This window comes from Equus caballus, chromosome 10 (genome assembly GCF_041296265.1).
Source record: "Equus caballus isolate H_3958 breed thoroughbred chromosome 10, TB-T2T, whole genome shotgun sequence".
NCBI classification, from domain to species: domain Eukaryota; kingdom Metazoa; phylum Chordata; class Mammalia; order Perissodactyla; family Equidae; genus Equus; species Equus caballus.
This window is the reverse complement of record NC_091693.1, coordinates 65,304,364-65,327,463: the sequence shown is the minus strand read 5'-3', so window position 1 is coordinate 65,327,463 and position 23,100 is coordinate 65,304,364. Positions and strand designations below refer to the sequence as shown.

Below are 23,100 nucleotides of genomic sequence, written 5' to 3'. Positions count from 1 at the left end.
AACTTATACAAATGATTGTACTCGTTCTAAAATTTGGCAGCCAATTGGAATTACAGGGGCAGGTATGGAGGAAAATTCTGGTATAATTGGTATAGGGAGTGGGCTAGGCACTGGAATTTTTTAAGTTCCCCCAAGTGATTCTTATATACAGCAAAGTTTGAGGACCACAGAAATATAGTTCTGGGGTCTCTGTTGGATTCAAAGATGGTTTAAAACAAGGTTTCCCATACTTCTTTGATTTCAAGACTCACTTGGAGTAATTGCTAAAAATACACCAACCAGTCCTCATCCTTAACTCCCTGCGTCAGAATCACCAGGTGCCTGGGACCTGTAATTTTAACCAGCACCCAAGGTGCTCTGCTCCTCCTCATAGAGGAGGTTTGGAAAATACTACTTTCAAAGACCAGTGGACTAGGAGCTCTAAAACCTGTAGCAGTTGTCTGCTTTTATCATCTTGCTGTTTCTGAAAGGGCACCTGGTCCTCACCCATGGGGAACTAAATAGTTTCAAAAGCACAGAAAAATGGTCTCAGCATCCTTCTTCAGCTTCCTGAAGGGAAATGCTTTCTTATAAAATGCTCAGGCTCACTACTCTCAAGCCTAGCACAGCTCTTGGCACAGGGTCTCAAATATTTGTCAAATAAATGAGTGAGTGGTTAAATAACTCTGAAAAGGTGCACCAGAGCGGCTGGAGGAAGGAAATATCCAGCAGACTGTCTCCCTTAATTCCTGACTTTTGACTTCCTGCTCATATGCAAATTACATTCACGCACATCGAACCAGTACATTAGACTTTGCTTCAGTAAGCTTGACATACGACAAACAGATAAATTAAGAAGTGATTACTCATTGCCCAGAAGGATTATTTGATTTACAAAAATGATTCACTAGAGCGGTGGTTCCCACGCGAGCAGCATCAGGGAACTTGAGAGAAATGCAGATTCTCAGCCCACCCTGTACTGCCTGAACCAGGACCTCTGCGGGTGGGGCCCAGCAATCTGCATTTTAGCAAGTCTTCCAGGGGATTCTCCTGAAACTAAAGTTTGAGAACTACTGCCCCAGAGTTCTTTAACCGAGAAGCTCCCCACCTGATAATACAAAGAATGTTCAAGAACACACTATCAAAGGGACCTTATCTGTATTCTGTGATCAAGCATCTCTAGGCATCTTCAGAAAGCTTCCAGACTGTAGTTGAATATTTCTTTAGTAAAGCATTTTATATATAAATAAGCATAATTTATTTATATTTAATATGAATAAATGTATAGTGTAAGATAGAAAAATATCACAGCACATTGCACACAGTGGGCGTTAAGTACTGTTTTGTGACACTTTTCTCAGTACTATACTGAGGCTCAATGTAAAATATATTTCTTGTTATGAATAATGGCCAAAAACATTCAAAGAGCACAGCTGTGTGTGGTTCCAGGTTTGGTAGTTCTCATCCATGCAAACACGGAATAATATGTAAATAGGCATAGAGAAGGGCTGATTATAAGGATCAACTCAATAATCCCTAAATGGAAGAACATTCCTCAGGTTCTAAAAAAGCTTTTTATTTCTGTGGTCCTGTCTCGGATTCAAGCAGTGAGCTTGATTCTCAGGTTCGTTGGTTGGTTTTTTCCCCAGAATGTCTGGGTTTTGGTGAGAGGAAATGTAGGCCCTTGGCAGATCACTAAGACTTCTGTGCTAGACTACTGGTTCGTGTGTAATACAATACCTAGCAACTGTTCAAAGTAACTCATTTAGCATTTACCTAATGGGGGATTACACAAAGATCATCCAAATGAGAACAAACAGAGGCTATTTACTCAGAGCTTGCTATAGCAGGATATTCTGCCCCCATCACTTGTGTTTGGCAGAGACTCAAAGCCAGGCAGGAGAGTGGGGAAGCTTTAGCATGGAAAAAAGGGAAGGCTTCAAGTGTGCTCTGATTGTAGGGTGTTGGCTTGGAGGAGCTGGAGGCAAGCTAACCAGGAGCAGAGCATCCTCTGTGATTGGTTTAGGCAGCATATTTGGCTGGTTGATTGTGATTTGGAAATGGGGGCAAAAAACTGGAAAGCTGTCAGTTGACCTGGTTGGTCCTGATGTTCTGGGCGGATTGCTGAAGAGGTTGTGTTTTGGCTTCCTGGATTGGTTGCTGTGAGGGTTAGAGGTTAGAATTCTATTGTCATATAGGTCTGGCCATTGTCTCACAACTTATCAAAACAAGGCAATGACTTAACCTGTAGGGCAAGTTTATTCATTTATTTAACACTTATGATGTCTTGCCAACTTGTCCAGTGAATCAGAACTTAAAATGAGGGTTGAATTTAGTCAGCCTGTAGGTCAAAGTTTCCCTCCCTCAATCCGATTAGTTAGTGTTGGCAGGGATGGCTCATACCAATGTGCTTTTGGTGGACTGGAAATGCTCGCTGATGCTGAAACATCATGGCTGGTTATCAGCCAGCTCTGTAGTGGAGACTCCAAATTTGCACTAGTCTGAGTGAGCCATGAGAGCTGGGGACCCATAGTGACCATAGCCACTCACCCCTCCGCAGCCCAGCAACAAAGCAGGACCCCAACTCAGCTGCTTGCCCTGGTCCAGGCTGCTTTCACTTGCTTTTGAAGTTACTCAGCCCGTCTACTCTGTGGGTGGGTTTGCTGCAATCTCAGCAACTCAGAGATGTCAAGCTTCTAATATTCTTTTTAGATTAGGGGTCTCAGCCAGATTCCAACCGTGGTGCATGAAATAATGGCTCCAGGATCTCACCATTTAACTGCCCAGTTACTATGGACCATTGACATTCTTAGCGGCATCTGCACCCCTTCCAAAGTTTGGGAATCTCCTACCTTATGAGGCAGAATCTTTGTCTCACCATAGAAGATAAAAACACTAAATACTCACTTTCCCAGCCTCCTTAGCAACTAGGGCATGGCTGTGACCCAGGCTCCATCAAACTGGACACATCTACACAAGCCTTATACTTCCTTTCTATGCAAATACAAAAATCCTGTAACATACTCTATTTCCCATTATCTACACCTTCTGATGTTTTATAGTGTTAACCAGGAAAAATGGGGAGAAACAAGACAAAGAAGAAAAAGGGAAAAAGAGTCAGTGAAGCTTGTTTTAAATGGGAGATTTTGACCAGGGTTTTGCTCATGTTTAAGAGAAAATCCAGTTTCAATTAACATGAATTTACCTAGCACCATGGTAGGGGGATAGAATACATAGAAGGTGGCAAGTTTAAAAATAATTATCAAATGATACATCAAAAAGTTCAATATAACTGTATAAATTGAATATTCATTCACTCAACAAATAATTTAATGTCCACCTTCCATATGCTAGAGACTATTCTAGGCACCTGGGATACAACAATAAACAAAACAGGATTCATTTTGTGGAGTTTACATTCTTCTGGGGAAAGAAATTCAATACATAAAGAAAGAAATTAATATAGAATACATCACCTAGTAACAAATGCTCTGAAGAAAAATAAAAGCAAATAAGGAGATAGAAAATGAAGGAGGATGCTACTTTACAACGAGATCAAGAAAGGCCTCTCTTAGGACTGGCCTGGCGGTGCAGCAGTTAAGTGCACAACGTTCCGCTTTGATGGTCCAGGGTTGGCCGGTTCGGATCCCGGGTGCGGACATGGCACCACTTGGCAAGCCATGCTGTGGCAGGTGTCCCACATAGAAAGTAGAGGAAGATGGGCATGGATGTTAGCTCAGGGCCAGTCTTCCTCAGCAAAAAGAAGAGGATTGGCAGCAGATGTTAGCTCAGGGCTGATCTTCCTCCCCCCCCCAAAAAAAGAAAGGCCTCCATGAAGAAGTAATATTTGAGCAAAGACCTGAATGAAGAGAGGGAGGGGACGACAAGGATAGCTGTAGGACCCACAGGGGACAACAGGGACCACAGGGGAAGAATATTCCAGGCAGATGGACTCACTGCGTGCAAAGGCCCTAAGAACAACAAGGAGGCTAGTGTGGCTGGAGTGAGATAATGAGGGGCAGTGGTAGCAACAGACTCAGGTTGCGGGTAGGGTAGATCACTTAGGAGCTTGTAGATCCAAACCCTTGGCTTTCACTCTGAGTGAGATAGGAAGGATTTGGAGGATTTTCAGCAAAGTTACATCATCTTAAATGTGTTAGAAGGATCTCACACACATACGCACACACACGCGTGTGTATGTAAAACTGATGAAATCTGAATAAGGTCTATAGATTGTTCCAATGTCAACTTTCCAATTTTGATATGATGTTATAGTTAAATAAGACGTTACCATTGGAGGAGACTGAGTGAAGGGTCCATGGGTTCTCTCTCTACTATTTTTCCTACTTCTTGTGAGTCTATAATTATTTCAAAATAGAAAGTTAAGAGAAGAAGAAGGAAAAAAAATAGGATCCCTGGCTTCTGTGTAGAGAACAGATGTGAAGCGGAACAGAGGTGGAAAGGCAGGATTGGAAGTACAGAGTGAGACAGGGTGTTGAAACACAGGAGCCAGCGAAGTGAGGTATGGAGTCTCAAAGAAGTCTTTTTGGGTACTTTAGTTTTTATTAGATCTTAAGGAGATTTGATTGATATCTAAGACTTGGCGCTATATTCTGGGTAAAAAGTAAAGAAGAAAATAGACATAGTGCCCTAGTCCACCCTTTTGTTTCCTGCAGGACCGTACTTAAACCACACTAGTTAAAACCATTTCTTTTTCTCTCTTTTTTAACGCATCCAAAGGAGAGTGCAATGTCTCCCATTCATGTACTCCTCTAACAAAGCTCATTTTAAAGACAATATTGCCCATATGTAGCCTGTAACCTGGAAGCTGGACTTAAAAGTGTGGTTCCCACCCCTGTTATTTCCATTCACAGCCAGACTGGACTTCATGCAATTCTTGCAACATGCTTGAGCTGACTCAACCTGGATTTTGTCTTCAATTGCTATTTAAGTTTCAAGACCTAGCTCAATTGCCACCTCTTCCTTGAAGCCCTGTGATTCTCTCTACCAAAAGAAGTGACTCTTTCCTATGAACTTGCAAATAATTTTATCTGTAAATCTCTTATAGCATTTATCAATTCCTTCCTTGGGTTTTTGTTACTTATTGAAATAGTATGTCCTCCTCATGAGATTGTAGGCAAGTTTCCGAGGGTCAGAGGCCCTATCTTAAATGTTCTTGTACTCCCCACACTGATAAATAGTGTGTGTGGGCTCAAGAAATGTTAAATGTTGAATGACTGAATTTCTTCTTTACGATAATCCGTATTTTTGGAGTTTAGGGGGTACATTCATTTTGGAGTTAGGGTGATATGTTTATGTGGTTTATAGTTACTCCCGTGTGTAGTTGTTACCACTTCCAGGAATACTCTTTCCCCCTTTGCCCCCACCCACGGCAAACTCACCCAGCATTGTAACATGAAAGAATGATACATCTTGATTCATGATATGAATATATCCCACTAGGCCTGGCATGGAAGGGGGAAAGTAAAGGAGGAGAAACATTGAAATACATGCAGTCAGAAGCTACTCTGGAAAATTCTTCCAGTCATTAGATGTTAAAATTGTAAGCAGAGGATTTGGTTCTTATTGAACCCTGTCTAAAAGGAAAATCTGTCTTAGTAGGAATATACTCAGTATGCAGTGTGTCGAATTATAAATGTACTGTGTTTTTAAAAAATTCTGATGGAAAGTATGGAAAATAGAATTTATCAGAATTCTTCTGTTTGCAGAACATAAATCTATAGCAACTACAATTATTCTAATTATTAACTATTTTGTTTAGTAGACTTTATTTTTTAGAGAAGATTTAGATTCACAGCAAAATGGAGTGGAAGGTACAGAGATTTCTCAGCAACTCCCTGCCCTCACTCATGTTCAGCCTCCTCTATAATCAACATTCCCCACTAGAGTGGTGCTTTTGTTAGAACTGATGAACCTATGTTGACACATCATTATCACCCAAGACTATAGTAAGTATTAACTTTTGTACCTAATTTTATTCTTTTTTTTTTTTTTAGGAAGATTAGTCCCGAGCTAACATCTGCTGCCAATCCTCCTCTTTTTGCTGAGGAAGACTGGTCTTGAGCTAACATCTGTGCCCATCTTCTTCTACTTTATATGTGGGACGACTACCACAGCATGGCTTGCCAAGCGGTGCCATGTCCGCACCCAGGATCCCAACTGGTGAACCCCAGGCCACCAAAGCAGAATATGCAAACTTAACCGCTGCGTCACTGGACTGGCCCCTATATTCTTTTTCCTTAATTAGCCTCCCCCCCCACCAATTCTATAAGCTTTAGGACACACAAGTATTTACTTTTCAACAAGATGATTTATATTTTTCCTGAAGTTCTAATCTCTATTGAGATTTTTTTTTCTTCTTACTCAAATACATATCTTTGAAATCGCTCATAGTGAACTCTTCCGTTTGTTTGTGGCCACTCTTCCAAGTTATATTTCAATCTAGGTGGGAAATTTCATTAAGCGCTATTTTATGGCTTACTGTGCAATATCAATCATCATTTTTTTGAGGCAATTCAGATATGTTGATAATGCATAAAATTAATTCATAAAGGAACGGCATGAGTGTGTTGATACATCGTTGTATATGGCTTTAGTACAATAAATTCTCAGCCTTGTAGTCACAAAAGTAGGGATAGCATTAGAGCAATATTGACAAGCCCAGCATACTCTTGAAAAGAGAGGAGCCAAAACACAAACCGGCTCCCGATTCTAAAGGAAAATCACAACCCTCAATTCCTCGTTTAAAATTGTTTTCATGGTTTCAGAGTTGAGCACAATCAAATCCTAATGTCTTTCCAACCCACACCTCCCTTCATATTCTCTCCAAGTGTAAGCACAGAGTTTCATTGGGTTCTAAGGGCCTTAGCGGGTAGGGAATAAAAGGATTGCAATGGTTTAATACATTTTACCTAGTCGAAGTTCCAACATGTAGGTCATGATTTGAAATTTCAACCGAATAACGTGGAAGCTTTTTGTAAATCATAAAATTGTTGTACAAATGTTACTTTGTTGATATTACTGTTGTCATTATGATGGGGGTAACTTTTCATCTCTATTAAGCACAAATAACAAATAATTCATTGATTTGTATCAGAATAGATTTAGCTTTTAATGGAAGAAAATCCTGACTCTGAAACATAGTAACAAGGATTCTAAAATTAAAGATGATTTGCTAGGCTTTGGCAGTGAAGATTGTTGTAGGGTGGTGGGAGGGGAAAAAGGCTGGAAACAATTGCATGTAGTTACTTAATAATTCTTTCCCGTCTTTGAGGTTAATTCCATTAAGCAGGAAATTAAATAGTGTTATGGCTACACAGGCGTATTTTGGTATGTATAAATACAAGTCAACACCAGTAATATAAGAATGATTTGCAAGGAAGAAAAGATTCACTCTAAGGAAAAAGCAAATTATTATTAAGAGGAATTTCTAAATAGTCAGGTTTTCTACACTTGAGAGGAAATATCTACCTAGCATTTAAAATGAAATTGATTAAAATATTCGTTTACAGACACGTAGAGACAATGCAGAAACGCCTTTTAATGTGTGCTATTAGACAAAGAACAAAATGTGTTTGTAGCTCTGGTTGTACCATATTCACTTACCACTATTAAATATTTCATTAAAATGATCTCTTCAAAGAAACAATCGTGTTAATTTAAAAACATTGCTAATGAATCAGATATTGATTAATTAAAGTTATGATTCAGATTTGCTTTGGAGAATATTTGGGTGATCTGAGTTTATCTGTGTTCAGTAATGTTAAGTTCTAGGATCAAATGTGTTTACACTTTTGAAAATAAAGTATCCATTTTCAAATCTTTAATCTGCTTTGGTAAAAAGAAATCATATTTTAGATTGGTCTGGAGTTTAGCAAATAAATGTCATTTGTTCAAAATGTTGTTTCATGGTTCAGTTCTGTTCAAGTCACTTTTATGCATGACCCCAAAGCTGCAGTAAAAAGATTACTCCTGCAGAAAAAAAAGTTAGAAGGGGAATATTTATCATCAATAATTTATATTGCCACAGGTTATAAAACTGATGTATTATCTTCACACAAATGCTGAGTAAAACATATAATCGGAGTAATAAAATATAACCTGTTCAGCATTATTAAAACCTGAAAGACTTAATAACAAATTCAACATAAACAAAAGGAACTTCAGGATCCTACCCGCTTCATTTGAGCCAATTTTATGATTAATTTGTTTCTGAAGCAAGGCAAATTGTTCTGGGTATATCAGTGTTGGGTGATCACAATGCTCTGTTGATTTCATAGTAACATCCTCTTCCCCTCACTTCTCTGTTTTATTTTTTCCCCTCTAATATAGTCTTTGAAAACTTTATACAGGGAAAAATGAGAAGGGAAATGCAGAGAAAATGATTTTCTGAAATTTCCTTTCAGAATGGGTAGATAGGACATTTGAAAGGGAAGAGAGAATATATGTGAACATAATCTCTTACAAAGGAAAGCAAAACTGGTTACGATAAATACCAGATTTGAGAACATGAAATAAAAGATGACATGCCAGCAGATTTCTCTTCCAAAAATGGAAGGCATATTGAAAGAAACTTAGTAAATAGACTATGAAGTCTTAAAATGAGTTTTAAAAAATGTGTAATATGTGGTATTGTAACTGAGCAAAAAGGGGCTCGTTCTGCTCACTGCAATCTGGTGCCAACCAACTGCAAACAAGCCCATGGTTGAGAAAGGAAAATTTATAGGTTAGCTAGCATAATCAAAAGATGGCAGACTAGTGTCCTAAAGAACCATCTTAAAATCATACGGAATCTTGAGGCAGGTATACAGGGGAAATGGGCAGGGAAGGATGGGGGTTAGGGATGTTGACCCTCTAGTGTGACAAACTTCAAAGCACCACATTATCTCTTTCTTCTGTCATTTGTGATGGGTACCAAAGCAGAATTTTTCTTTCTGGAGGTCATGTTCCTCGGGAACTCAGAGAACAAAGTTGTCTTATCACAGCTAGGAGATATACATAAGCAACTAGCAGATCACGTATTTCGTAAAAGCAAGAGGTGCTTAATCATCTAGGCTAGTGCAGGCTAGAATGTATTCACAGAAACAAGTGAGTCAGGGTCATAGTTACAATATTGCTTCTTTTCCCTAAGATGGCTTCCCTCATGTTAACTTAAGATCTAGCTGTTACAGTATTTGCTTATTACATAGTTTTTCCTTTGAAAAGCAACTTCACTGTAATTCACTTTAATCCTCACAACCACTCTGTGAGGTGGGTCAGGTGGGCCTTTCTTTAGACGCTGGGACAGGCCCCAGCCAGGGCTGCCCCGGGTCATTCCCACATTAGGTCACCAGCCCCGTCCGCTCCCAGCTCAGCTGACACGGGCCTCCGTGATCTCACAGCGAACGAAAGGGGAAGCTCCCCAGAGCGACTGCTCCCCAAGCCGTGCCTTCTGGAAGTGCAGATTCCTGTCCACATCCTGCGGGGAGTGCTAGCCGCTCTCAGTGAAGTGTTAAGGTGCTCGACCAGGCGGTGGTCAAGGGCACTGGTTTTGTGGCATCAGGGTGATCTGGGTTTGAATCCCCAGACCTTCTCTTACTGTGCATGACTTTAGGCAATCTCGCTGAGCCTCAATTTTCTCACCAAGGGGTTTACTGACGATTAAATGGTATAAAGCAATAAAGGTCTTAGCCTACTGCCTGGCCGAAGAAAATAGTGGTGAACTGGTGGTTATAAACATTAGCTCTGGGTTGGGTAGGTCACCATCTTTACTGGCTTGGGGAATCTCCATCTGCAAAATGGGCGCAGTCTAGTTCGCAGTCTTTTAATAGCAAACATACTCTGCAAAAAGACCGTACAACAAAACCCCTCACCATCCTCCCCTCCTGCGCCGGCCTGTTCTGAATGACCCTTGTTTCCAAAATGTGGGGGCTGGAGGAACGGATCCAGAACCTAAGGAAACATTATCAACCGGGGAAATTAAAAGGCGAGAGGGCAGGACAAGGTGAGCTATGTATGGGAAAGAGGGGGAGGCAAGAAGGAAGCCTCAGCTTTGCTCCGAAGGGCTGCAGCCCCAGTCACAGGCAGGTGCACGCCCGCGCCCACTCCTCGGCCCAGAAGCCTTCCCTGGGACCCCATAAACCAACCCAGAGGACCCGCAGTGGCAGGCTGGGAAAGGAAGCGGAGGAGGAAGTGGGTGGGACTCTAGGGCTAGAGGCGGGGCCCTGGAGGCCGCTCTGGCGGCGCTCGGGGGGCAGGGCTGTGGAGTACGGGGCGGGGTTAAGGGCGGGACCTCGCAGAGATCCACGGCTGCCCGCGCCACGTCTCCCTTAGCGAGCGTGTTGGAGAGAGGCGGGGGAGGAAAAACCGAGCGGGGCGGGAACTATCTGTTCTCGCGACAGCTGGCGAGGGCAGCGGCGGCGGCGGCGGCGGCGGCGTGTCGGGGAGAGTAGCGTGGGGGCGGGGAGGCGAGGCGGCGGCGGCGTCGGAGCTACGCCACACGGGGTCGGAACGCTGGGAGCCCGAGCGCGGAGCGGGGTCGTGGCGGCGGCGGTGAGAAGAGGGAGGCGGAGGAGGGGGCGCCATGGCGGGGCAGCAGTTCCAGTACGATGACAGCGGGAACACCTTCTTCTACTTCCTCACCTCCTTCGTGGGGCTCATCGTGATCCCGGCCACATACTACCTCTGGCCCCGAGACCAGAATGCCGGTGAGTCCGGCCAGCAGCTGCCCGCCGACCCGCGCAGGCCCCGCTGGCCTCTTCGGGCCGCGCCGCTCCCGCGCGCTCCGGCCCAGCCCAGCGCGCCGCGTCCCGGGTGATACCGCCTGCACGGCCGGGCCTCGCGTCCCGGCGTCCGCCGCTGGCGGGGCCCGGGCTCGCCGTGTTCCCCTCGGTGCCTCTCGGGGCGCTGGTCCACCCCCTTCATTGTCCTCCTCGGGAGTTTCGCTTCGCACCCTCTCCCCATTGTTCTGGACGCTCCTTGCAGCCGCCTCCTGCCCCTTTGTCTTCTCTGCCCCTGGTTTCATTGGGTATTTTTCTTTACGGAGGGAGCAGGATGGAATGGGGAGGATGGCAATGGGGACGTGAGAGAAGAGTTGGCCGAACGTGCAGGCACAACTCTGAGCCCCCAAGCCCCGGTCCTCGTCCCCCCGCACCCCCGTTTCCCGGTTGCGGCTGTCGTTACAGATGTTTCGGGCACCGTCTGAGCTGGGTGGCATGTTCAGGACTCCGACTGAGCTCACCAGCCGCCCCTCCCCCGTCCCTTCCCCCGGTGCTTTTTCATGTGTTCACTCACGCAGTGGGGGTTGGAGGCAATGCCAATATTCCCCTTAGCAAAAATAGGCTTTTCTCTATTTCCTTTTCTTTGGAGTTTCCTGTTTATGGCGGAAAAAGTGCAAGTATGAAGGATTAAATCTTGTAGGCAGTTCATCTTGTAGCTAGTTGTGAGGTAGCAGGTCCATTTGCTTTTAGTTTTGAGTCTTTTTCGCATTAAAAACGTCGGATTAGAACACAGACTAATATAGATTCTTTTCAAGGCGTTTTATGTTTGGGTAATGTTTGGATTCCATTGGCTGCACTCTGTTAGGACATATGGCGGGTGATATTCTTAAAGCTGTGGAGCTGCAAGGCCCTAGTAGGTTGTTTATGGGAGCGTTCACAGTGACTATTACTCGGTTTTGAGTATTAACGTTTAGGGAAAGCTTTCTGTTTCACAAGAGCTATGCTGACTTGATTAAATTTCTTCTCTAGTGTGGTGGAGGTCCAGGTTGTCCAGGTTATATAGTGTACTTTGGGAAAATTATTGAACAGTGAAGCGTTGAATCAGTTCAGAACTTAATGCTGTAAGACTGACTCAGTGCTTTGTACAATTCTTGAGTTAAAAATAATGAAACTGAATTAAATTGAATTTAGGATAAATAGTAAAAAGAGTTCCATCTTTTTGTACATTTGACAGGTTTAAATATTCATTAGATGCAAAAATCTGCCCATGGTGACTTTTTTTCTCATTCAGTAAATAGTGAAAATTGGATTTTGGACTGTTGTGTCTTCTTTTTCTAAGTGTGTTCAAATTGTCTGGGTTCTTTGGATAGTGGTTGTAATATAAGTGATGAAGTCTTGATACCGTAATGACTCCTCTTATCTGCAAAACTTGGGATACTCTGGTAATTTTATTTCGAGTTAAAAGAGTGCCCTTTTCAGTAAAGTAGTTTATTTTCACTTACCACCCATTCGTGCATGCAGTTGGTTGTGTGGAAGATGAAAGGGTGTTGGGAGAGTAGATAGATTTGGTTAGAATGTGTTTTGAGAAGCTGCCTTGATTTCAGAAATTAGTCATTTTGATCTACACTGCGTTTTTGAAATGTGATAGGGTCATGTTTTCGTGGTGGGTTTTGTGTCATAAAATTTGCCTGCTAGGGGCTGGCCCCGTGGCCGAGTGGTTAAGTTCCCGCGCTCCGCTGCAGGCGGCCCAGTGTTTCGTCAGTTCGAATCCTGGGGGCGGACATGGCACTGCTCATCAAGCCACGCTGAGGCAGCGTCCCACGTGCCACAACTAGAAGGACCCACAACGAAGAATATGCAACTATGTACCTGGGGGCTTTGGGGAGAAAAAGGAAAAAAAATAAAATCTTAAAAAAAAAAAAATGTATAAAATTTGCCTGCTAACTTATATCATAGGCAAGTTATACTTGAGCCCCGCCAGCACATAGTTAGTGGAGGGAATTAATATTGACTATTTATGTCATAGACTTCAGATGTTACTTTATTTAATCTCCTTAAAAATACAATGAAGTAGCTTCTATTATCATCATCTCCATCCTGGCGTGAAGAAATTGGAGTTGAGAGAGCTTTAGTAACTTTCCTGTGTGGTGGAGCCTGGTCTGCTTAGCTTCGGAGACCTCTCTTGTTTCCAGATTGCTAGATAGAAAGTTGGGTGTTGATATGCCCCTTCTCTGCATCTGGCGCTCTGCTTCATACTTGCCTTAATCAGTAAATATGCACATGTTGGTGTATTTGTTTGATCTTGATCAAAATTGCATTATAAAAATTAAGGTGGATACTTAAATGCTAGTCTAATCATCATGAAAATTGGTGGACACCACTTGGACTTTTCTTTTTGTGTATCTACCATAATGACTTGAGTTATTTCTTTAGTATTACAGTGGTATTAAAAGAATGTTTTTTATCCTAGTGACTTTTTTCTGAAGCCCACTTGCAACGTCTTGAACATCGAAGAGAAATCGTGAATTAGAGGTTCACCCAAGGCTCTGGAAAAGAAAGTTTTTTCAGATGTTTGCAGCAAAAAGTTTGATGACTTGTACTGACAGGAGGCTACTTGTAATCCTTATCTCATTTAAAAAAAAGTTATATTTTGCTGTTGGAATGTTAATTTATTTGATTATTGGTGCTGTTTTAGACCCTCGAGGGCCTGTTAGGGTAGAAACACTGTACCGTCTTTCTAAAATCTGAAAAATTCTGCAGTATGTTTGTCCTTAGGGGATTTGAACAAAGAATGTGGACCTGTAGTAGTATTTTTGAATAACACAGCAGGATATTTTAACGTTTGATTCTGAAGCTTATTTTATTTAGCTTTCTTGTGAAACCATAAGTAGCCAAATACAAAAATATAAGCATCTTGAGTTTGAATTTCAGAGTTATTATGGAAATGTTGACTTTTCAGGGATATCCTCTGTATGAAGGCATGAAAAGACTTTCTTTGCTAGCAATTTTACACCCTTAAGTAAACCTTCAGTTTAAGAAATGGTTAGTTTTTTAAAAAGATGACACATTTGGGGCTTTGAGTTTCAAGGTTGATAGTTGTTTCATTGTTGCTCTTTTGGAATTATTGGGCTCTAGAGTCCATCAGAAAGCATAGTGCCATTTCAGAGATTGTAAAATCTAGAACTTGAAAGATACAAATAGCTTGGTCTTTGGCAAATTTGACGTGTTAATTGAAGTTTCTCTGTTACCCAAAACATTATCAGTGGAATCCTTTTGCCTTGATTTTTGTCTAATCTATTGGGCTAAATGCGCTTATAATTAATACCCCTTTTAGTAGTTGAGGGGTCCTCTTTATCTTAACCCTTACTCTCTTAGTGGTTTGCAAATTGGCTGAATAAGATGACTGACTACTTTTTCAGACCATTATGGACAAAAGCTCTGTATGAGGTAATAACATGGAGGATTTAGATTTTCTTGGAATAGTGATTCTCAATCCTGGCTACACATTAGAATCACTTGGGGAGCTTTTAAAAACACTTATACCTGTCCCCAGATATTCTGATTTAATTGGTCTGGAGTGGGTGCTTGTGTATTGGTTTTTTAAAAGGTCCCTATGTGATTGTAAGTTGTAGCTAGGTTTGAGAAGTGCTACTAAGAGGAGAACTTCTTAGTAGTGGTCTTTGCTGGAGTTTTCATTTTAGGAGGTGGTGTATTGTGATATGTGCTCTTTGCTAAAAAAAAAAAAAAAAAACAAAGAACAACCCTCTAATGTCTTAGCCTTTTTGTTTTACAAAACTAAGAAGCACTTACTGTAGAATAGTGCTGTAAAGTTCTTGTAGTTGAAAACCGAATATTTTTGTTAAAGCGACTTAAATAGTACGGATTTACAGTGATATTTGATGAAAGAAAATAACTGTTTGTAATTACTAGAATTTCAAATCAAAAGCATGCTTTTATTCTTCCCATAGGTTAAGGATTATAGATCCTTTGATTTGAGATAAAATATAGTAGTACTTTTTCCAAGTTTTTGTTTGTCTTTTGACTCCTTGACCTTACTTTTTCAAAACTTACTTGACCTTACTCCTTGATCTTACTTTTTCAAAACTGCCTGGTTTTGAAGTCTGGATCTGCTGCCTACTAACTCTGTAATCTTAGGGAAAATTATTTAGCTTCTGTGTGTTTTAGTTTACTCATCTGTAAGTAGAGACGGTAGTTACCTGTTTCATAGGATTAAACAAATAAATATATGTAAGGTGTTTAGAACAGTGTCTGGCACATAGTGGGGCTGTTAGCTTCTACCAGTTTTGCTGGTTATGTAGGCTTTCTGGAACAATTTGATTTAGTAGTTAAGTTGAGTACTTAAAAAAAATCATCTGAGTGATTCCCCCCTCCCCCCATTATTTGAAAGGATTAATGAAACTTTTAAAAAAAGTTATATTTCTTTGTTCTTTGCTTGCTCCCGCTCAAACAGTGTACAAATGATTCAGCTTTCTGACTTGGGAATGTGAGTGGGAGTCCACTTTTAGTGCTTAGTGTAGAAAGAAAACTCTGAATTTGAAAAGTTAGAAGTTTTGAAGTTCCAACCTAGTCCCTGTTTACTTATTTCTAAACTCTCAGCCTCATTTTCTAGGGGTAAGTATAACCTGCTGTATGTACCCAAGAAGTGATTATGAGAAGCAAAACAATAAGTGCATGTAAACATTCTTGAAGAACTAAACCTACTGTAGCAGTTCCTTCATTTCATTTAGCAAATATTTATAGAGTGTTAACTTTGTGCTAGATGCTGCTTTTAGGTGATGGGTGAGATTTTTAAGTGCATATAACTTTTTTCTTAGTAAGTTGCGCATACCCAAGGAGAAAAGCAGAAAGGAACAGAACAAAAATTGCTTGTAGTTCCGTCACCCAAATCACCCACAGGTGACTCAACATTTTGGTGTGTGCAGCCCTTTTTTCCCCAGTAGGGATGACTTTAGATGTAGTCCCTCCTCTTGTGGGGGAAGGCCCCACATCCCTCTCCAGTCTGAGACAGGTAATTGTGATGTTAACATCCCAGCTTTCTGCCATTCATTGAAAGTTTACTAGCCTCAAGGTGGATAGTGCTGAATGCCTGTTAGCACTTTGAGCTAGACTTGTGTATTATCCCAGTTTTATTAATGAGAAAACAGCCCTGGAGGAGGTAACCAACTTGCCTAAAGCCATGACCATACTAGGTGGAAGATGGGGTGTTGGATCCAAATCTGTATTATGCCAGAGCTTCTGTTAGCCACTATTCTGTGCTGCCTCCTGTAATTAATATAACATTATACTGAGTGTTAAAGTGGCAAGTGGAAAGTGCTGTTTGAGCACAGAGGAAGGAGTGAATAATTCTGTTTTGGGATTTGGGTGTTTCATGTAAGAGGAGGTGATTTGAGATACGTCTTAAAAGGTAAGTGGGAGAAGTGCATTCCAGATGTAGGGGAAAGCATATGCAAAAGCGTGGAGATGTTCAGTAAATGGCAAGATTTAATATGATTGGCACTTAGGAGCATATCAGTTATTTTAGGAAGTTTATACCTTACCCTGTAAGTTACTGGGTAAACAATGGAGGTTTTTAAGTAGGGTAATAACATGCTCAGTTTTGCTTTTGTGGAGCATTGTGTGGAGAATGGTTTGGTGAAAGAGGGTGAGGTGAGAGGTGGTGATATCAGGCTGGGTGGGGGAAAACTAGATGAGAAGGAGTACATTTCAGAGGCTTCTTAGTCCATTAAGATGCCAGAATGTAAGGGAATGGGCAGATGAGAAAGAGATTCTAAGATAGCTTGGGCTATTTATGGAATATAAGTACTGTGGAGGGAATGAGAGAGGGGAGTGCAAATTTTGAATTTTCACTCATTTCTGTCTTTACTTATTTCTCTCTCTCTTAAAAGCTGTTTGGTGATTGGCCTAATAATAACCTATTAACTTTTACCAGTTTTGGAATTGAGTGCAGGGAAAAGATGGAGATGAACATTTTTATTTAAAATGAAATGTTGTCCTTATCTATTGATTTAATTTATCTAGATGATTTCTAATTATAGTAGAGTTGATTATCTCAGTCTCTTGTTGAGTGGATTTTTTTTTAAAGAACTGGGTAGTATCAGTTTTGTGTTCAAAGGAGTATATTTTATGAATGTTCATAATTAATTTAGAGCATATAGTCTTCCTAAGACTTTAGATCTTGAAGGGATATTAGATGTCTGAGAAATTTGAGTCGTTTTAAAATAGTCATTTCCGGGCCCGGCCCCGTGGCCGAGTGGTTAAGTTCTTCACATGCTCTGCTTCGGCAGCCCAGGGTTCCACTGGTTCCGATCCTGGGTGCGGACATGGCACTGCTCATCAGGCCACGTTGAGGCAGCATTCCACATAGCACAACTAGAAGGACCCACAACTAAAATATACAACTATGTACTGGGAGGATTTGCAGAAAAAAGCAGGAAAAAGAAAAAAAAAAGATTGGCACAGTTGTTAGCTCAGGTGCCAATATTTAAAAACAAAAGATTAAAAAAAAAAAAAAATAGTCATTTCCTCTGTGTTCTATCCTGACAAAAAGGTATCAGACATGTAGCATATACACACTTAAGTCCTGCACAGAAGCAGCTACCAGCTGGGAACTTGGCAGTATGAATTATAGTACAGCATTTAGGCTTTATGAATGTGACAACAAGTATTGGATTAGTAAATGCGTTATGTACAATTGTTTTTTAAAGGTCATGTTGCATACTTGCTTGATCTGGAGAACCTGAAAAACGAAGACAGGGTTATTTTCATTTTCTCAGATGTTTGTTCCCTTCCTTATACTTTTATTCAGACGTAAAGAAGGTCAAAACAAATACGTATCCATATTGTACTCAGACTTCCTTTTAAAAAATGTTTCCTATTACCAGACTTTTGATGAGAAATGTTGTTACACCATCTCACCATCACATTGTTTCTTTGAAAGGTGTTGTTCATTCTCTTAAAAAGATGTTACTTATACTTTGGAATTGTGTTTGTGTCAGTGTGTATGAAGGAATTTTCTCATGTGGACTCCAAATCTTTCTGGGTTTAGATTTTTGCCTGTTTAGTTAAATGTTACTTATTGATTGAGCACATTCATTGTTTGCCTGTACTAGGAGCAGCAGACAATACAAAGATGAATGCAGTGTAAATATAGTGGAGTTTGTAATCTGGGTGGGGTGGGAGGATTAGGATTAGACCCATACACGAATTATTCTATCTAGAGGCCAACAAAGGAAATATAAGAGAAGTGAAAACAAGTGCTGTGGAAGTTAGCTGGATAAAGTATTTGCATGTAGTTGTGGATGACAGTGGAGGGCTAGGAGTCAGGAAAGTCTCTTCAGAGTAGGTCGATTTTGACTGGATTGTTAAAGGATGAGAAAGATTTAATGGGTGGAGTGGTGGGTGAGGGTGGTGGAAAGAAATCCCATGAGCAGAAGTATAGTGGCTGGAAAGCATGGGATGTGTTCAAAGTGCAGATCAGATCAGTTGTAGCAGACTTCAGAGACTGAAAAAATGTGAGAAAAGGCCAGAAAAGTTTATTTAAGTCATATGGAGAACATGTATGCCCAGCTGAAGAGTTTTTATATGATTTGGTTGACTGTATGTTATTTTTGGATATTTTAGAACGTATTTTTGCAACTGTACTATATGCAAGTTGGTGTAATAACATCTCAAAGAATGAGAAGGAACAGAGATTAAGCAGCAGACAGGAAATACTGTGGATCTGAACAGTGATGGTGGCATTAGGAAGCTAAGATACACACTTGAGATACTACGGAGGTAGAATCTTTTCCTTTTTTTAAAGAATTTGTAGTTTTAGCCATTTTAAATGTACAATTCAGTAGCATTAATTACATTCACAGTGTTGTGCAACCATCACCACTACCTTTTTCCAAAATTTTTCTTTACCCTAAACAAACTCCAGCTGTTGAGCAGTAACTCCCCTTTCTCCCTTTCCTCCAGCCCCTGGTAAACTCTTATCTACTTTTGGTCTCTAAATTTGCCTATTCTAGCTATTTCATATAAGTGGAGTCATATAGTAATTGCCCTTTTGTGTCTAGCTTATTTCATTTAGCGTAATGTTTTCAAGATTCATCCATGTTGTAGCAGCATGTATCAGAACTTCGTTCTTTACGAATGGGTGAATAATATTCCATTGTAGGGATGTGTACCACATTTTTAGCTGTTCATCTGTTGATGCACAGTTGGGTTGTTTCCGCCATTAGTCTATTGTGTATAATGCTGCAAGGAACACTGGCGTACAGCATCTGAGTCCTCATTTTCAGTTCTTTTGGTTGTATTCCTAGGACTGGAATTGCTGGGTCATATGGTAGTTCTGTGTTTAGCTTTTTGAGGAACTGCCAGACTTTTTTATAGTGGCGGCACCATTTTACATTCCTACCAGCAATGTATGTGGGTTCCAGTTTCTGCACATCCTCTTCAACACTTATTTTCAGTTTTTAAAAAATTATAGCCATCATAGTAGGTGTGAAGTGGTGTTTCATTATGGTTTTGATTTGCATGTTTCTGATGGCTAATAATGTTCAGCATCTTTCATGTGCTTGTTGACCTTTTGTATATCTTTGGAGAAATGTGCATTCAAATCCTTTGCCCATTTTTAAATTGGGTTGTTTATCTTTTTCTTGTTGAGTTATAGGAGTTCTTCATATATTCTAGATGTGAATCCCTAATTAGATATGTGGTTTGCAGATATTTTCTCCCATTCTGTAGATTGTGTTTTCACTTTCTTGATTATATCCTTCGATGCACAAAAGTTTTTAATTTTTAAGTCCAGTTGAACTGTTTTTTCTCGTATTGCTGTGTTTTGTTGTCATATCTAAGAATCCATTGGCAAATCCATGGACATGAAAATTTACCCCCTTGTTTTCTCTTAAGAGAATTATGTTTTTAGCTCTTATATTTAGGTCTGATTTATTTTGGGTTAATTTTTGTATGTGATGTGAGGTAGAACTCCAACTTCATTCTTTTCCACGTGGAAATCCAGTAGTCCCAGCACTATTTGTTGAAGAGACTGTTCTTTCTCTATTGAATGGACTTGGCACCCTTGTTAAAAATCAGTTGGCTATAGGTGTATGGGTAGAACCTATTTTTATAGGATATTCAGTAAGTTATCCTTACTGAACATACTTTAGCAGTGAGGACATCATAATGTTAGAATTCCTCAAGGCTGAGTCCTTGACTTCTTTTCCATCTGCGCTTACTCCTTTGGTGTAGTCTCATCCTATCTCATGGTTGTAAATATCATCTATATGATGAGGATTCCCAAATTTATATTTCCAGTCTAGAACTCTTTTTTGAACTCCAGACTTGTGTATATATAAGTGCCCAGTCCACGTTTCCATTTGGATATCTGTAGAATCTTAACATACACAAAACTGGTGTGATTTCTGTCTCACCTCTCTTCAACATCTTGACCCGCAGTCTTCTCCGTTTCAGTTAATCACAGCAGCCTCTTCAGCCGTTCAGGCAAGAAGTCTTGGGGTTATTCTCTACTCAATTCTTTATCTCCTACTCTACTTCCAGACTGTTAGCATGTCCTGTTGGCTCTACCTTCAAATTATATCCCGTCTGACCATTTCTCATTACTCCACCATCACTACCATCCTGGTTTATTGCCTGGTTGTCATTAGCCTCTTAACTAGTCTTTGTTTCTACTCTTGCTGTTTGCAGTCTATTTTCAAAATAGTACCAGAGTGATCCTCTTAGACAGAAGCCAGCAGTTGTCACTCTTCTGCTCAGAACCTTTTAAGGCTCTCCTCTCTCAATCACAATAGAAGCTAAAGTCTTGAGAGTGTTCTGTAAAGACCTTCATGATCTCTTTGATCTTATTAGTACCCTTCCTCTTGCTGTTTCCATTCTAGCCACACTAGCCTATCTGCTGTTCTTAGAGCACACGAGGCACGCTCCTTCCTTCAGACCTTTACTGTTGCTGCTCTGTTTGCTGAGGCTTTTACTTTAGATAGTAGCCACACTTCTACCGCCCTCATCTCCTTTATGTCCTTGCTCAAATGCCATCTTTTCAGTGATACCTCTAATACTGGCTGTTGAAGAATGGTGGTGCCATTCATGCAAACTGCTGAAAAGAATTTATAGTCCTACTTCCTTTTTTAGAAAGGAGCTATAAAAATGTTAAAAATTTTAAATGTAGCAATTCCATTTCTGGGACTCTGGTGTAAGGATATAGTTCTAAATACTTACAAGACCAAAGAAAGATACTGTGATATTGTGATTTATAAGTATATATTTAGTCATTCATATGGTCTTCCTCTACAGTTCCTGGCTCACACCTCCCCAAACCCTTGGAATTTCCTAAGTGTTCAAAGTCATAAAGATGTCTTTTGTTATGTGAGTGAGATGACTTTTGGGAGTCAAAAATGTCAGGATTGGGGCCTGTTGCCTGGAGAACGAACCATGTGATTAGAGGGTTGGAACTTTCAGAGAGGGGCTAGAGATTGAGTTCATTTGCCAGTGGCCATTGAGTTAATCAATCACGCCTATGTAATGAAGCCTCCATAAAACCCCAGAGGGACACTTTGGAGAGCTTCTGGATTAGTGAAGACGTGGCGATTTGGGGAGAGTGGCGTGCCCAGAGAGGACATGGAAGTTCCTTGCCCTTTCTCTATACCTTGCCTTACACGTCTCTTCCATTTGGCTCTTCTGAGTTACATCTTTTTATAATAAACTGGTAATCCAGTAAGTAAAATGTTTCTCAGTTGTCTGTGCCACTCTAGCAAATTAATCAACCAAAAGAGGGGGTCAGTGGAACCCCCAGTCTGTAGGTGGTTGGTCAGAAGCACAGGTGATAACCTGGGCTTTCGACTGACATCTGAAGTGGCGTGGCAGTACAGTTTTGTTGAACTGAGCTCTCAACCTGTGGAATTTTATGCCGTCTCTGGTAGACAGTGTCAGAATTGAGTTGAATTCTCTGACAGCCAGCTGGTGTTCTGAGAATTGCTTCTTGGAAGTGAGTGTGGGGCGACCCTTCCCCTCCATGTTGCAAATTGAGTCTCAGAACACCAAAAAATTCAAAACAATTTATGTCTAATTGTAGGATGGTAGGTATATTATGGTGTCCTTATTCATTTGGTTATTAGTAGTAATTAAGTGATGTTTTTAATGAATTTCCAAGCATGGGAGATGTTTAGAGATTAAAAAATTAAAAATTACAGGTAATGTGATCTTAACACAAACTTAAGCTTTTTGTGTTTGTATCTCAATTTGTAAATGGTACATGATAGAGTGCTACCTTAAATTAACTTTTGTATGTCCTGTTCCTTCTCCTGCTCTCTGAGAAACTCTATCACTTGGGCAACTGCTGCATTGGGGAAAAGTAGTAGGTGTCATCAGTATGGTGGAAGTGTCCTTGAGGGCTGTGACTGAGGCAGTCCCACAGCCCTCTAATTGAGGGAAGCTCATTGCCCCTAGAAGTTAGTTGCTGAAGCTTCCTTGTTCACAAAGATCTCTCCCCTAAGTATGTACCTTCAACCTTGCCAAGTCCCCTTTCTTCCTTCCCCTTTCCCAAATACTCTCCTAAAGAGGACTAAAAAGGAAACGTTAAATTGCTATTAGTGATTATCATCTGGTTGTTGGAATGGTGAATGTTTTCTTCTTTCTGCTTTATCTATATGCTGAGTTTTCTGTACGGATTTGTATTAACATCTAAAAACTAATTTAAACAGTCTCTGGCTAGATTGGCTGTTATCTTGAGCAAGACATTCTATGTACCACTTATCTCTAGAGGCCTTTTCAGTTCCCTGAACTTTTTTTACTTTGGGGTATGTAGTGTTTAAGGTCCCAGTGGGACATACATCCTTGAAGGTGTTTTAAGTTGTCTTTTCTTTTTAAAAGCTAGCAAGCTAGCATTTCTTTAACAGTACTTGAGTTTTTCTATTTTTGTCTTGTTTTGTCTCTTTTAGAGGTGATTACCCTTTGACCTGGGCTGTGGATTATCACTATAAGCTTAAGGTGAAAAGAAAAACAAGAGAGAGGTAATGGTAGAGGATTGGATGAAGAGTGAAGTAGCTAACAGGGTAGATGTGTTATTGGCAGATGAGATGGCAGGGTAAAAAGGACCCTTTGATAGGATTTTAGGTCATATTTGAGACTATGCTAAGGAGACATAGCATCTTTCTCCAACTCACTTGGAGCATACTATAATTTGTTTAAAATCCTGCACTATCTTGCACCTCTAGTTTGAGAAATGCAACTTGAAATGAATCATTTTACCATTGAGAATCCCCTTCTTGCCTTAGTAATACCTTCTGGCTTAGAGACAGATGGCTCATAAAAAATTCCTGTGTCCTACAGATATGAAGGATGGATGTTTGCTTTTCTTTTGGACCTGGACACTTCTATAGCAAATGAA

At 40.6% G+C, this 23,100-nt stretch overlaps 1 protein-coding gene across 1 annotated transcript in view; it reads left to right on the top strand.

Annotated features, from left to right (window-relative positions):
• The first annotated feature begins 10,355 nt into the window (after window positions 1-10,355).
• SEC63 (SEC63 homolog, protein translocation regulator) overlaps window positions 10,356-23,100 on the top strand; it is a 67,912-nt gene continuing 55,167 nt past the window's right edge. Inside the window, exon 1 of the mRNA XM_023650880.2 lies at window positions 10,356-10,685. Coding sequence (XP_023506648.1) covers window positions 10,562-10,685 — 124 coding nt within the window. The 5' untranslated portion in view covers window positions 10,356-10,561. The remainder of the gene's footprint in view (window positions 10,686-23,100) is intronic.